We start from the raw sequence: 16,459 nt of genomic DNA, 5'->3' as shown, positions 1-16,459 counted from the left end.
TCATAAAGACAATGAATGAAAAAAAATCCATCAGTGTAACATCTTCCTTGCAGGAGGCAAGATTTTTTAAAGTAATAATTTTTAAAATTATAATTAAAAAACAAAATAATCTCCCTCTGTCTTGGAGATCCTTATGATTACAGACATGGTGTTTTTCACCTCAGGATTAGACTACTGCTGTGTGCTCCATGGGATTACACACACTGAATCCACCTGAGACTGTATCCAGATGCACTGTGTAAAATACAGCAATGAATGGATGCCAGATCTCGCTATAAACTCTGCCTGCCTCGGGCTTTGCAAGCAGAGTTAAAGCACTGTATATAAATGGTAACTGGCCTGGGAATCCCCTGCTTAGAGAGAGCTTTTTAATTCCCTTGCTCTCCCTCACCTTCTCTGTCACACGCAGACGCACACTCACTCCTCCTGTGGCTCAGCTACACATTAGAAGTCGCGCTTTGGTTTGAAACTCTGCAGTTTATAGGAAGTGGGAGTCACCATCTCTTCATTTTCTCTGAGGGCTCTCAATCTGGGAAGTTATTCAAATCCATAACCCAAAGGACTCTGAATAAATTGACCTCGAGGGCAAGCTAACCCATCTATCTTTACAATCAAGCTCCTGAGGATCAGGACAGGTTTAGGAAGAGGCAAACCAAGCTGATATTTTATTTGGTGTCTGTCATACAGGGAAGAATGGTCACTGGACTTGATTTACGTGAACTACGTTCCTCAAAAAGTTGTAAATGTTGCTTAGACAGGGAACTTTGCTATACAAGCTCCTACTTAAGGAGTCACCTATTCTGGATGTGCAAACATATATCTGCATATGCGAAAATGGGCAGATGTAGATCTAAAGTAATGAGATGCACAGCTATTCATTTTTCAAGGTAAATGTGGGTTTCTGCAGATGTGATATACGTGCCTTCTTGAAAACTCTAGCCCTGTACTTTCCTAATCATCATCGTCATCTTGGGGAAAAAAGTAATTATGATAATAGCAAAGCAACTGTCATAAATATGATTAAAAATTAATCAACGCTCTCCATTTAAATGAGTTAAAAGCTTGAAAGTAATGAAGAAGTAATTTTAACATGAAAATATGGAAACATAATAAATAAATCAATATGTACAACCTCTTCTGAAATGTTGGCTGGATTTTGCCTGTGAAATGAAATTCCAGATAAAATAAAACCCTGTGTGTGTTTCTTAGTGACTCACACATTTCGCGTTTTAAGCTTGTGACTTAACTACTGGCACATAGTGTCCTATAAATATTCTGCATGCCAATATATGCCTTCTGGAAGGCAGCGTTGAAGCTGCAGTGAATTCATGAAGTGAGTGGCAGCTAATGGACTCTGCTTTCAAGATGCTTGCTTTCTAGTGAGATCTAAGACAGGCTAAGAACCATATACATTAGTATTTTTTTCCACCTAGCCTAATGAATGCTTTTTTTCCCTCATTATATGTCTATAAATAAATGTTGTTAAAGCAGGTGCTGTCAGACTCAGTGGTGCAAGGCAGAAGTATGTTATCAATTCAAGAAAATAATTCTGATCAGGCAATACTGTACAACTGGATGTTCAAGCCTAATACAACTATTTCCCTTGGTAAGGCAGGGGTTAATAGAGATTTCTTGTGAGTCATGATTATTTAGGCAGCCACAGCAGCACAGCCACATAGTAAATATAATTGCCATGCCTTGTAATGTGTTGGATTTGGAAGGGAATTTTAAAGTGCTGGAAGCTTCTCAAGACACTAAAAAGCTATTTCTAGCCAACTATTCTATATTTTGCTATTCTTAGTGTGGAATTACTTATTACCATACTAATATATGTGGATACCCCTTGTCTGACTGTCAGCATTAGCAGTTAATCATATCTATGTTAACACCAGACGAGTTTTCCTTGATCAACAGACGCTTCTCACAGACACAGTTTGGAACTCCCAGCGTACCTTTCCGTAACGACAGGTCATGTACAATACAAGTTAATCTCTAAGTATCTCCTCTGCACACCACTCCTCATATGCATCTGAATTTGAGATGCTAAAGCACAAAATACTGCTAATATTGTGTCAGGCTCAAATATCTGTGTGCAAACAGGATTAACATTGTGTTCCCTATGTCAATGGTACTTCCCAATGGTTGCATTTACGAGGAGGGCTCCAATGATAATGATTTAATTTAGAAGGAAAGCACACTGAAATAATAGTTTGCTTATTATACGTCCATCCTACCTTGTGTTTGAGACACTGCATGACAGGATTTCAAAAGCTGTTTGTACAAAAATAATAATGTCAAAATTGAGTAATACAACAAGAAGCAAATTAAATGAATGAAAACTGAAGTGAGATTGAAAAATTAATACAAGAAAAACATACATAAACCAAAACAAATTTAAATTCATAACAGTTTGTATTGAAGGCTGTTTCCACTCATAATTCTACTTTTCTACATTGTATATTTATGTGAGAAATTTATTCTCTTGTTTGATCAGGAAAAAAAATCACGTTTTGAAATGCTCATTAAACCAATACCACCTTTATCTTGATCCAACTAGCTTTCATACATCAATGTGTATAACAATGAAACCAGACCCAGCTGGGGGTTTGCACTGGGGCACTTTTAGGGCTAAAAGGAAGTGGTCAAAACAGCAGGTATGAAAATAGATGCTCTGATGGATCAAATTAGAGTGAGTTAAAAAGCTGTTAAGGACTACCCCTGTGGTGGAGGCCACCACATGCCCACACAAAAGTGATAACCAACACGTGAATGATCTTACTCCATTGAATCACTGATGATTTAAGCTGACTTCATCTCTGCACTGGAGTATGTGCAAGCTCATGTAGGCTGTTACCATCTCACAGCAGTGGAAGGTGTAACCGCAGGTGAGGGAAGTTTCTAATTGCTGAGAGAGGTGACTCCTTTAATGACTCACACTTATTTCTCAGCAACCTCCCTCACTTATACATAATACGTTTATCACATTCTGGTTAAAAGCACAACTACAATCGTCCCCTCTTGTCCTCATGTTTTTAAAAAATGGATCCAAAGCCCTCCGAAGCCAATGGAAAGAAACCACTGATAACACCTATCTCTGGATCAAGCCCATCATTTGTTGTCAACTAGCACAGTTTACAGGGAGTTCTGTGTCGTGCTCTCCACGTATCTGCTGTAGCCCAGTTGCCTCCCCCGCCTTTTGATTAGGTGCAGATATTGCTCAGGAGCAGACTGACTGACAGATCCATTCGTGCTGGATGTTAGAGACAGCGTCTACAGAAACCCTGGGAGGGAACAGACTAGGAATTTTGGTTGCTGTCCAGAAGGGAGGTGGAGCAATCAGAAGACAGAGCCATGGGGGCTGGGGCTCGGTGGTAGCAGGTGCCTGCGATCCTACATGCTGTCACCCCTTTAGAAGTTAACCAGGATGCAGCTTTGGGGGATGTAGGACTCTCTCCTGACAGTGGAAATACTTTCTTTGCATGTACTCTTCTCTTCCCTCCTGCTCTGCAAGATGGATTTAATTCCTACTGTAATGTCTGCCAGAGAGCTCAAGTTCTGAACATTTAATAACAAAGAAGTAAACACCTAACCCTTGCAAGTAATGGGTATTAAATGCACCCGTTCTCTCTCACCTCGCTGAACTGCTGGGTATATTCCCCTTGCCATTTACATTTGTGTAAGTGCAGTACTGCAAGTCTGTGCAATTATTACAGCTCTGCTGGCTCAACCTTTCAGCAAGGGAACTGCTCAGAACATAGCATTGCTTCTACCAGAAATAAGATTAGAATTTTCCTTTCCTTGCCAAGTAGTTTTTCAATTAGAAAAACCCTTATAAACTAGCAGAAAATAAGAAGGTATTTTAATTAGGAAAGGGTGTACTTATACAGATAAAACTCCCCATGCTACTATACATCTCCAGATTTCAGTCCATGCTGTCTCTTAGAGTTCAGAGATGCTCTGTGCACACTGCACCTCTATTTTCCCATCAGTACGGGAAACGTAAGTTCCAAAATGAAGGAAACAGATTTGCTTGAGGTACTTCTTGGGATTAATTAAAATGGATATGCTGGGCCTTTTATGACTGTCATACCCAGCTAACGAAGTATCAACGTGGCTGAACAGCTGAAAGGACGGACTCTGGCTAAGCAGTCAAGCTTTCACATGCTTATCAGAAACAAATCTGTTTCTGTACCATTATTTACGTCACCTCACCTCTTCATTTTAACTCCTCAAGTACGTGAGTGACCACGAACAAGGTCATTTTCCCAAGTTCGGTAATGACTTGCATTCAGCAGCATACTACTCAGCCTGATTCTGGTTACTGTTTTCACTAGCTTGCTTTTCTTTTAAGCCTTTAAAATAAGATACCTGCTCATTCTGCTTCTCCAAGACTTCTAAATGCTCAAGCTGAACTTTTTTCAACTGATCCATTTCCTTTGACTGCTTCATTGCCAGCTGTAAGCAAGAGAAAATAACAGGGGGAAATGTAACACACTACTAACAACCAGAAAATAAAAACTGACTTGAAACACAAACATATATACACTGTCTTGCCCCATTTGGATGGCACAAAACATCACAGGAGGCCTATTATATCACCCAATCTTCAGAAGAGCTATTAATAATATATTTATTTTATACATATTACATAAAAGTAGCAAATACACGACAATGAATAGTAATTTGTTAATTTAAAATAGCTTCCTTTTATGTAGCTGTTACATCTTTTACACTAGAAGTATGTGGAACAAAGCAAGGACAAATATCTGTTTGTTTACTAATGCTGGATTCCCAACACAGAGAAATGAATATCCAGAAATAGTGCCCAGTGACTTTGTCAAAGTTATAGTTACCCTTTTTCTCTCTTCCAGGAACTTTTTTGTGTTGCTGCTGTTCAGTTCTCGGACTCGCCTAAAAAAATGCAAACGTTGCCCATGAAGATTAATTGGAAAAAAAGACACTCAAAAGCAACAATAGAGAGAATCACAAAGTCGTAAGGTATATTTTGGGTTCTGATTATCTGTACCATGTGGGACTAATGGCAAATTGCACACTCCTCTGGCTATGCACCTTTACACCTAAAGGTTTCCAAGTACATTGACAGTGTGATTGAAGACCTGAAAAAAAAAGACCACTGCTGTTGTGAATGAAGTTTGCTTTTCCCCTTACTCAAGAGTGGCAGACAGAACTGTAAAAAAATGTTTCATTCATTTGTGTATCCCTTACTGCACTCTGCTCTCAATTTATTTTGGTATATAAAAGTGCTACATCTGTTAACAGTGGTAATGGAAATATCATCTGATGATCATAAGTAAAGTTATAGCTTACCAATGCTGTAAGGTTCTTAAAGGTGTTATTTAAGCAAAAAGATAAGTATACAATTAATATTTACATAAAATACCTAACTGCAAAGTGTCTCTTCCTAAGATTTCCGTCATGAAATATATCAAAAATAGTTCAAAGAACTGAATCAGACTAATGGCAAAGCCTGCAAACCAGAACTGCATTCAACCTGCTTTCAAATCTGGAAGCAGATTTCTCTCAGAGTCCTTACTGGAGGTCTTACGTTAACTAAGCATACAGTTACCAAGGGCTCTGACAACTCATCTTCCTGATGAGCTAGGAGTCTGTAACACTCAAGGGACTTATTCAACAGGAACAAGTTCAAGGGTTTTGACCAAAACAGCCCAGTGCCAAGGAGAGAATGTAGAAGAGGAGAGAATGAGCCAGATGGCAAGTCCAAAGTGAAGGGGAAACCCTGAAGGCTTATTAGACATCATCACATAGACTCTGCTTTTATCTATTTATTAGGAAACTTTTAGGGTAAATAGAAGAAACTTAAAATAGCTATAATGCAGATCAATCCTCCAAAAAGTCGCAGTAGCTGGTACTGGCAAGTCTCTCTCTAGTCTCTCCAGTCAATTAAGGCTGTCATTCCCAACCGTGCTGTGAATAACCCACTTTTGCAAGTGCAGCAGTGCCCTTGGTTTGCTGAGCCTGGATGCTGGCCAGGTCTCCAATGCCAGCACATAACGAGGGAGAGAGCTGCAGTTCAGTTCAGGACTGGACAAGCAACACGTGTGCTGTTGTGGAGTACATCTCCTGCTTCTTCACTCCTACCTTCCATCACCCTCTCCAATGATTATCATTGCTTTTATCACTCCTTCCTTCTGTTCCACCTCTCCTCCCTGTTATCAGTAGATGAGGGAGAAAGCCTTTCACTGGCACCACCTCCTGCGTATTTTAGTGATGTTTCCTCTCCAGTCACTCTTAACTCCAGCTAGAACCAAACCTCAGACTCCCTTTTCAGTACAGCCCTCACTTCATTTAAAAAGCAACAGCAAAAAAGTATAATGCACTTTAAGTGCAATCATTAAAACTCTTACAGATGTGTTTCAGTTTAATAGTGTGATTTATTAAAAGGATAAATATGAGAAAAGCATCATTTTTCCTAAAATGGTCACCTCAAAATACATTCAGCACAATCATTAGACATAGTTTCCATACATAAAAGCATGGTTTTAATAGAATTAATCCATGAGTTCACCTGTCGGCCTTTGACAGCATTCTTCCCCTCTCAAGAAGGGAGATCTGATACTTACCTCTCTCTTTCAGCTTTATTTTTGATAGATTTGTCTTGGCTTATGGCTTTGCTGTTCTCCATAGATATCTTAGCCTGGTTGGCACGCATTTCCTTGCTTTCCCTAGGCAAAAGCAAGGAAAAAGTCATTAATGCCTACGATGCCAATTGTTGTTGAGGTTGGTTTCTTGATATTACTCTACACTGTGGTTAATTTTGTCCTTGAAGCATTAAGGAAGAGGAAAGAATAAACCATACTAAAATTGCCTTCCTTTGGGTAGACTACACAATTTGAGCAAGCATTCGGAAATCTCCATTTGTTCCACAATATAATCTGAAAGATCTGTTTAAAGCATTTTTACACTTTAAATATTATGAAAGGGTATAAAATACTCTCTCTTCTCCCTAGTATAAAGAATTGTCCGAGTATGAGCTGCTATCAGACATTTAGAAAATGCAATTTGTCTTTTAAAACTGCCTAAAAAATTTACAAATCCTGCACTCAGAACATGACTGCAATATGAATAGTAATAATATTTGCTAGTTGTGGTATGAGCTGACAGACTTCCTTTTAAGACTCCTGCTTTGGGCCTGAAAAGAGCCTGTGGTTTAGACCATGGTCAGATGTGTGTTTGGTTTTTCCTTCTGGCCCCGTGAACCTGTAGCCTTTTATGTGAAACAAGATGGCTTTAACAGAGGCGTGGCAATCACTTTCTGGGGGTAATGTCCTCAGGGGTGTGGTTTGACTCAAGAGGTGGAAAAACTCTTCAGTGTTTCAGCCAGTGTAGTAGAAAAACAGAAGATAAGTAAATAAATATTCTGTTGTTTTAATAAGAAAAAAAGATCATGATTCTTTGTTGGGAGTAACAGCACAGATGCTGACTTTCAGAAATGGCTTATGAACTGTGAGTGAGCAGGCGGCTTTTCATCACTCTGGGTACGCCAGCCAAGCTCCAAAAAGGCTGTCCCTGAAGGCCAGCTCTTGCTTTCTGCCTGCTTTGCATTCCAGCACTTGCAGCTCCTCAGCTCAAGTGCTTATTTAAACAGGAATTATATATGGAAATTAGGCAGCGAATAACGGATTGTAAAGTCCCCAGTAGTGCATAAGCATCTAAAAGTTTCCCATCGCAAGCCAAGGCAGTGCCTTAGTTTCTTTTTCTGGGCATGATCGTTAAGTAGAGCACTAAACAACTATTTTACTTATTAACCCAAAATTCCAAGTATTTTGTGTGCACAGAAGAGGAGTGTGGCACATAACAGAGTGCTTAATTTAATCAAATGAAATGTCGTCACTGAATCTTTTTTAGCTTTCTTTCATCTCTAAAAGACATTAATCATTAAGCAGCATGAGGAAACTTTGTTCCACGACTTACATCTTCCACAGTTTAAAATTTTTATTAAAGAAATGCAGTGCTTTTTTTCCTCCAAGAGTTCATAAGGTGAAACATTTCCTGAATACAGATTTAAAAGCAGTGGTATCATGGCAAAAAAATTAGACTGGGTTCTAAAAAAATGTTGCGTCAAGAGCACATTTCATTCCAACAGTCCTTTCTCCAAATAAAAGCTTTTATTTTCTATACTGAATTTGAAGTAATTTTCAAGCACGCTATCTTAAGAGCAGGACTGAAATAATTTCTTTTTATTACTGTGCTCAAGGATATGAAAAAAATTAAGTGTAGGTGTTCAAATCGATTTAGCCTATTTGCATCAGATATAATTTTAGAGTGAAAGAAGTTAAGAGGATTAGAGGACTACTGTGCATCACTGATGATTTAAAAATGAGGCTTTGGCCATGGATATGGCTGGAAGAGCCAACACATCTATATGCAACTGTTTCTCTTTTCTGTGACCTATAATCTCGCAATCTGAGTTGCACTGCTCTTGGGTCTTTCTGGGTGTGTTGGGTAAATAAAAAAGTATTATTAACAGAAGAAATGAAAAAAATCTTATTTTCCTTTTAAAATCACCAAGAAGCACTTGTAGGGACCATTCCTTGTTTCTAAAATAGCACTTCTCAAAGACGGAGCCAAAGTTCTAGTGTCAGTTCAGTGCTCAGCTGCCTGGTGTGGGGCTTCACGTGAGTCTCAAGTTCAGCCTGTGCTGCCCTGGCTGAGGTAGAGAACTCCCTCCCGCTCACACGTGGCGGTGGTGCCTGTAGCCAGGGTTAACTGGAAGAAGTAGATACGGCAGGATGGTGAAGGAAAAAAGGTTTCTGAAAAATGTGGCACATGAACTGCAAGATTTAACTGCTGATTTCCCACTGTAGCATACTGACTGCAACTCTGAAATTTATACAAACATGCCTTTAAAGGGATGCTTAACTTTTAAGCATGTAAGTCTATCCTTAGAATTTATACATGTATTTAGATTACATTAAAGTGCATTAACATGTTATTTTATGTCACTAGTATTGTTTGAATTACTAGAAATCTCTTCTTCTATTAAAAAAAACCACACACAAATTCTTTCTCTCTCAGTGTTTTATCTGGAGCACGTAATGCTTGCGAATAACAGCTTCACGTCCACGATTTCTGAAATGCTGCAAGCTCACTACATCCAAGTCAGTCAAGCTAACCCAGTCTGGGCTGGCAGGGGGCACAGCACCCTCTGAGTTCAATAAGCTTCAGATTTTTAGTAGTATCTGCTGTCTTCTGCTTTGTTTTTAAATGAGCTCAAAGCACAAACTGTAATTGCTTTTTGTACTGCACATGGAGGGGAACTATCTACCCTACAGCAGATAACGACATCATTTTAGATTACTGATCTTTCCTACTAGCCCTGTGTCCTCTGTTGCGATAGCTAACTCATTACCGCAGCTCACAGAGAGGGAAGCGTCGAGAACAGCATGCTGAGAGCATGGTCCACCTCCCACGCTGCTCCTAGAGAGATCCTTTTTTTCCTATGGTTACCAGAGTTGTCTCTTGGCTATTACATACACCTATACAGATAAATGCATACGTATTCCTACACATAATATATTCTATTAAAAAGTTTATAAATGATTAAGTGTAAAGTCTCTTTGGGACATTATTATTCACATTTCAGTCTTTCACATTTCAAATTCTTCTGAAATATTCATAGAATCAGACACAGTCTTACGTTTGTTTTGAACAGGAAAGTCCCCAGTCTGCGCATTTAGGGGTTACACACAAATTCCCAAATAAGCAGAAACACACTAATTGCAATGAATAAAGCAGAAAGAATTTTGAAGGCTGTTACTCCTAGGACAGCTGAGAAGAAAAAGTTCTCAGTATTTATCAGGATGTAGATTTTGAGGTCTGGTCCTTAGTAGCTCTGAAAATAGAACAATACATGGACTGAACACAAATGATTTCTAATAAGAGAGCAAGATCCATTACTATGAATATAAGAACTGTTTACAAGAAACAATATAGGGCTGTTTAAACAAAGTAGAGATATAGAAATTCTAAACCCAATGACAAAAACTATGGGAAAAAAGCTTTAAAAAAAGATTAAACTTTGCCCCTTAATGTAGACAGACTAGCTGCCTACAATGACAGCCTTTAGCAAAGTTCAAAGAATAAGGAAATATGTGTGGAAAAGAAACCAAAAACTTATTTTTACAGGCTATATATTAGTAAATTATCTTCTAAGCATTGTAGTGAATGTCAAATAGGATAGTAAACAGGACTCAAAAAAAGTGTTATGTGATTTCTCTGGGCTGCTGCAGCCAGGTATGATTCAGAGATACAGTACCAAGGACTGCACCTTCCTCTGGCTAGTATCTTTTGAATCACGCATTTGTATTATAATTTAACAATTTTTGGACTTAATTTTTGACTGGGTATGTATTGCAGGACAGCTTGAATAGATGGGTTAACAGAGAGATTACCATAAAGATGAGCTCACTAAAAGCCTTTTGCTGGGACAATTCTCTGTTGGATGGAAAGCTGGCAGGTCCCAGCATGTGCTCTCTCTGATGCAAAGATAAGCTGTTTTTTTTCACTCAGGAATTTAAAAAAATCATTTCAATTCCTTCTTCAAATGTGATTTATTTATTCCTTTTCCCCCATGCTTTTTATGTGAAAGTTGCTGAAGACAATTACGTATGAATATATATATGTATGTATGTACACACACATTTTGCATTCATATGCTTTTAGAGTGCTTTGCATAATAGATCATAGCATAAAAAAGACTCCTCTACTTACTGCCATTTTTAACACTATGGATACGATGTGTATTTAATTTTATTTAATTTCAAATGGGCAGGATGGTTAATTACAAAAGCAACAAGACAATAGTGTCATGCAACATTTTCTGTATTCCCAGTGATTATGACAGGATATTGTATGAAGATAATACATCAGTCTAATGTAGCTTATCTACTACCCATTGTTTTTATGATCTTACTTTTCATAGATCTTTCTTATAGTCACCAATGCTATGAACACATGCGTCCACGACTGCTAGCAACTCCAAAGGGTATTTCCATATTTGATACTTCCCAGTTTCCAGCCTCTAAACTGAAGTTCCTGGGTAAAGTCTAAGTATCCACAGTCGATGCAAACTACCACCACTTCATCGCATCCGCTGCCTTTTATAAAGTTCAGATAACCTAAACCAGCTAAGAAGCCCATTCCTGCATCTATCTAAACCTTGTATGATCACTTCTTTTACCTCTGCCATGCATACAGCCCAGTATCTTTGACAGCAGTATAGGAGCTATCAACCCAAGAAACTAAAACGTGATACAAAGCAGACATAAACCAAGCCTTCATTATCAGGTAGCACTGCCCTGCTCACCTGTCATGTGAAAATTTTAGCTGCTGGGTTTGTTGTTCGTGAGCATTAATCAGTAGTTTCTTCAGTAGTTCACACTGTTGGTTCAAGTGCAAATCACGGATTTCTTGCTCTTCAGCACTGTGCGTATTGATCATCTCAGACCACTCTTTAGTGTGCTGTGCCACAATCTCTTTGACCTGCAGAGAAGTAACATCAGCTTTGCTAGAGGTTCTCAACTAGGCAAGGAGATCAACTATTACTGCTGCTGAAGATGATATAAAGAAGATAATAAAAAAAAAAGATTATAAAGAATGCAGCTAAATTGTGAAAAATGAAGTTACACAAGTGAAAATGCTTCACAGAGTAACAAAGCCACTGAGGATACGACTGTGTATTACAAAAACAGATGTAAACCAACCCCAACTTATTAGGACTCTATTAGCTAAAGTGCCCTGAATAAATTGGCTGCCTTTATGCTCTTGACTGTACTACTGTTATTTTAAAACCTTCTCTAACACTGAGTTCATAATAAAATGGTTTCACATTTTTGGTTGCCAAGAAAAAAGTATATATTAAGAGTATTGAAATTAACAATGGAAAAAACCTAGTGAGCAAGATTTCTCTGAGGGCTTAAATACAGTCTTCAATTTTGTGGAGACAGTTTTACAAACACAGTCAGTTTACAGAGAAATCCTGTATTTAATACAACTTGAATCTGAAGATGGGCTACGTATCTTTGTTTTATATTCATTAAATCAGTAGGGAATCTGACAAGTATTCTTCTCTTGCTTATCTCCCAAGACTCACAAGAATAATGAGATTAAAGTTTTGGAAAGTTCCCAAGAGGCAATATGAAGAAGTCTAAATCACCAGAGTTGTTGTTATAATAATATATTGCACTCAATGATTTAGCAAAGAAGCTAATAGAAAGATACATTTTATTATCCTTTAATAATTATCTTTGGATATTTTGACAAGCTATCCTACTTTTCCATAAATGGTATACAAAATATGCCTCACAATAAACCTATTTTCAGGTAGTCATTTCAACTGCTACTATGGTAACTAATAGCATCTGGGTCATCTTGTATGACAGCTAAACCTTATTCTTTAAATCAAAAATTGCCACCATATTGCTCAGAAAGTGAGACCGAAGCCAGTATTTTAGGTGTGGGCCCACAGGTGGGCTCTGCATAATGCAGAACAGACTCTCCTGCACACCCTGATGACGAGGGGACTTTAACAGCCCCAGTCTCCATTCTGCCCTGAAGATGCTCCTTTTGAAGGCTCTCCTACACAAAGCTCATGTTGTGGAATAAAGCTGGACTCCTAATGAAAAAAAAAGTGAGTAATTTTGTAACAGACCAGGGTGACTACCACTACCTGAAAGCCAGACTTGCATTTAAGTGTAGTTAAAAAGTGGTCCCATATCAAACCAGCTAGGATTGGAGGCAGAAGCAGCTGATAAGAGAGCTACCTGGAGTTTTCTGCAGCTGTCAGAAAGCAACAAAAGCATTTTGAGGCAGGAGATTGGTATGACTAATATAGGCCTAATTCATCAGGGTGTTTAAGAGTGAGTGTACCTCCAGCAAAATGAGCCGTGCTTATTTTTGTGCATGTGGGCAAGTGTACTACTAAGCCAGAGCCTATCAGCTATGAAGTGATAAATACACTGAAGGATGTGGAGCAGGTAGTGGGAGTAATATCTTTAATAGGATGTTCATAAGGCAGTACTGCCTTCAGAGCCAGAAAAACATGAGGATTCTGTTTTAAAATGCATACAAATAAATGCTTGGGTGTTGGTAAGGAAGAGACTCATTTTTCAGGTGGAGTTTTTGAAAGGTTGAGGGGCAGACACTACAGCTCAACTCTGGCACCCACCTAAGGCGCTTAAGTTAGGACCAAGTTTAGTCCAAGCTCCTTGTATTGCTGATGCGTAAAGGTGAGCAGTTTCAAAGCAGGCTTTATCACACCTAAACACTGTCTGGAGATGCCTCTACAGGGCCTCAAGCAACTAGACACTAAAGTTATGCCGGTCTCCTCCCAATAGTGACCTCATTTGGCTTATCAACCCCCACGGAGACCCCGAGTGGACTTCAGGGGAGCTAATAAGTCATGGCTGAAGTTCTTGTGACAACCCATTCCTTATTTATTTATTTTCAATGCAGAGTTTCCAAAGGGAGCCAGCTCCATCCATGGTTTGGAGAAAAAAGGTACAGGTAGACCCAAAGTCCTGAGTAACTGGGTGCAACTGGGACCACAGCATAAGAGGGACCATGTACTCAGATAACTTCTATGGTCACAGTAGTATTAATATTTTTAAAAGACAAACGCTATTATGTGACCCAGGAAGCAGGCAGAGCGAACAGCAAATAACACCTGTGTACCACACATTGTGGCACAGAAGCCAACACATGGTCCTTACATGGATTTGTGATTCAGATTGCCTTCCTGCAGAGAATGCTCTGACTGGGCTCTGCCCCCTTTCAAACATCAAGAAAATTGTAGCAGGAACTGTGACAGAGCTGGCCAAGTATTCTCCTCCACCGCTTGCTGCTGTGTGACCTTCCATACAGTCTGCCACTTAGGACTGGGTTTCAGACTAATCTGAAGTATTAGACAGTGCAGGGGATATTACCGTATGAGATCTGATTCCTAGTCACAGTAAGAGCGTTTTACATTGCCCTAAAAGGACAGGCAGGCATTCCAGTAAACAAAAGAGTTTGCTTTTATTTAAAGCCTCTTTACACCGTAAAGGAAATCCAAAACACTCTTCGCATAAAAAAAAGAATTGTGACTTATTAAAATAGTGAAACAGAAGTGCATAGTGGAAGCCATGCTTAAGGCAAGTATTTTGTGACTTAACTGCAAAGACCATTTACAAAGTCCAAACAAATGCACAGAAACAAAGACTCAAGGACTCATTGAAAATGAATAATGTGATCACTGTTTTTACACTGTTAATTTTATACACTACGGAGGAACACGAAGCAGGAATCCTGTATCTCAGGTATACTGATACTAAAGAATCATAGAATATCTTGAGTTGGAAGGGACCCGTAAGGATCATTGAGTCCAGCTCTCAAAGAAGAAACCTGCAAGAAGACTTAAGCATGGCAGTACTTTAAGTATTTAATCTGAGAAGATAGGAAGTAAGAATCATAAAAAATTGCCTGTGTTCATGGACAGATGCGCTAGCGATGTGCTACTAATTTCAAAATCAGCATGCAGTCTAAGAAATAGGTACAGCTCCTTGTAAAACAAGTTCTTCTCTGGGGGTGCGAGAGAAAAGGAAGATTTCTTTTCTTAAACATCCTGCACGCTAGAAGTCTCATTTCAGGTAGAGCAAGATATAACCTGATGAGACGGATGTAAGGGATTTGCCAAACACCAGTTACAAGACTTGAAATACCCAATTTGACTCAGATTCAGACGACCTTAGAACTCAAGGCCATTGAATCATCTGAAATCCAATTTTGCTGCAGATCTGTGATACACTTAAAAGTTCAGATGTAAATTCAGTGTACATCCCTGCTTTTCTCCAATTTATTAACATCATAGTTAAAACGACTATTTAATTTGCACTGGGCTGTGCTCTTGTCCTACTTTCCACTATTAAGGTAGTGTTGCTTATCCAAAAGGATAGGAAAAATAACCATTAGCTAACTTCTCTCTTTCCTGTTCTACAGGCTGTGTTTGCAATCCTGTCCTTTCATCTGTTCCTACACTGGGCCTAAGAGACTAATTAAAATCTTGATAAGGAACTTTCTTTTGCACAGCATATAAGCAAGATGTTTGTTTAGTCCCCAAGTTCAAGCAGGAATAATCTTTGAAGTAATCTTTCCTTTTTTTCTTTTCATCCTCTGCCTGCTTGATATTGGGACCTACTTTTCTAATACAGGGGAGTAATTTGCATCTGCTAGGTTAATTGTGTGTGAAGTACACATTGGGACATTCAGATCTAATTTAAATATTTTATGCCAAACTCAGGCTGGATGTTTCCTCCTGACAGGAAGACTTTTGTAGATGAAAATGTCTGTTTGGTGCTAAAAGTGTACATGCATACTATGACACAGAGCTGCACTGGAGGACATGAGTTGTAATTAAAGCTGAACTATGGTACAATCTGATATCAAAATTAGTGGGCCAAATGGTGAGAAATGCTGAACAACTGTTAATTAATCAAACTCCCACTATATCAGTGTAATGCATTCAGCATCTCAGAATTTAATCTAAATTAATTGCACCTACCTTCATCTAGGAGAAAAGTTAATTTCCCTATGGTCTTGAGCACTGTTTTCCAACCTGTTGCTTGCAAACCTTTGAATGATCTCCAGGAATAATTCAAGGGCTCACACACAGCAATTGAAACAAAAGAAGTCTGTGAGCATACTAAAATCGGTACATAATCTGGACAATTTTGATGGAACCACAGTGAGCAAGATACTGAAAATCACTGACCTAGAGAAACCACAGAGGTAGATGACTTGCAGAGGAGTTCTTAGGGAATCATCCAACACACATAGGCTTGGCATTTCAAAGGAGCTTACATTTTAAGTCTCCTTTGAAAACACCATCCTAAAACCTGACATGCGAGTGGACAAAAATCAATCTCTTTTCCAGGTATGGATTAAATTGAAGGGAACCAATTTGACAGCAGGATTTTAAAACGAACAGAGCTCAGAAACTGCACACATTTGTGGAAAGGGAAAACATGAGTCACATTTACTGGATTTAGAAGATTAATGAATACATGTATGTCCCTTGTGTACAAATCACACCTCTTAACTCCAGACTGTGAATGACACCAGTGAGAAGCAGAGATCACAGCAAAGAATTTTTTGCACAACATAACTTCAAATGAGTTTTGGAGATTATGTCTGGATGACAGAGAGCTAGTGCTCCTCAGGGAGTTTATTTCGCTAAGAAATGAATGAATTATCTTTTTTTTTATGTTGTCAACAAATTTGCTTTTATTTAAGGAAACAGTTCTGGACTTTTCATAGGAGAAGATGACAGGGAGATAAGACAGTACACTAGGTTTTATTCCTGGGGATTTTCCTACATCTTTGGCTGAGCAGGCAGCAACAAGAAAGAAACCTTGTTTAGAAAAACCAGGATCTTCTCCACATG

General features: G+C 38.7%; 1 protein-coding gene across 4 annotated transcripts in view; it reads right to left on the bottom strand.

Annotated features, from left to right (window-relative positions):
* The window catches only part of PLCB4 (phospholipase C beta 4), a 207,040-nt gene that overhangs the window by 2,213 nt on the left and 188,368 nt on the right, over positions 1-16,459 (bottom strand). For 3 of the 4 annotated variants that reach the window (XM_068417017.1, XM_068417242.1, XM_068417106.1), the window contains 5 exons: positions 11,348-11,523; positions 6,603-6,704; positions 4,854-4,911; positions 4,369-4,455; positions 2,235-2,271 (listed from right to left, as the gene is read on the bottom strand). In XM_068417017.1, coding sequence (XP_068273118.1) covers positions 2,235-2,271; positions 4,369-4,455; positions 4,854-4,911; positions 6,603-6,704; positions 11,348-11,523 — 460 coding nt within the window. The remainder of the gene's footprint in view (positions 1-2,234; positions 2,272-4,368; positions 4,456-4,853; positions 4,912-6,602; positions 6,705-11,347; positions 11,524-16,459) is intronic. The other variant, XM_068417165.1, reaches the window with a different exon arrangement.

The sequence above is a fragment of the Nyctibius grandis genome, chromosome 1 (assembly GCF_013368605.1).
Source record: "Nyctibius grandis isolate bNycGra1 chromosome 1, bNycGra1.pri, whole genome shotgun sequence".
NCBI classification, from domain to species: Eukaryota; Metazoa; Chordata; class Aves; order Nyctibiiformes; family Nyctibiidae; genus Nyctibius; species Nyctibius grandis.
Note: the sequence above shows the minus strand (reverse complement) of the source record. Positions and strands in the feature narration are given on the sequence as shown.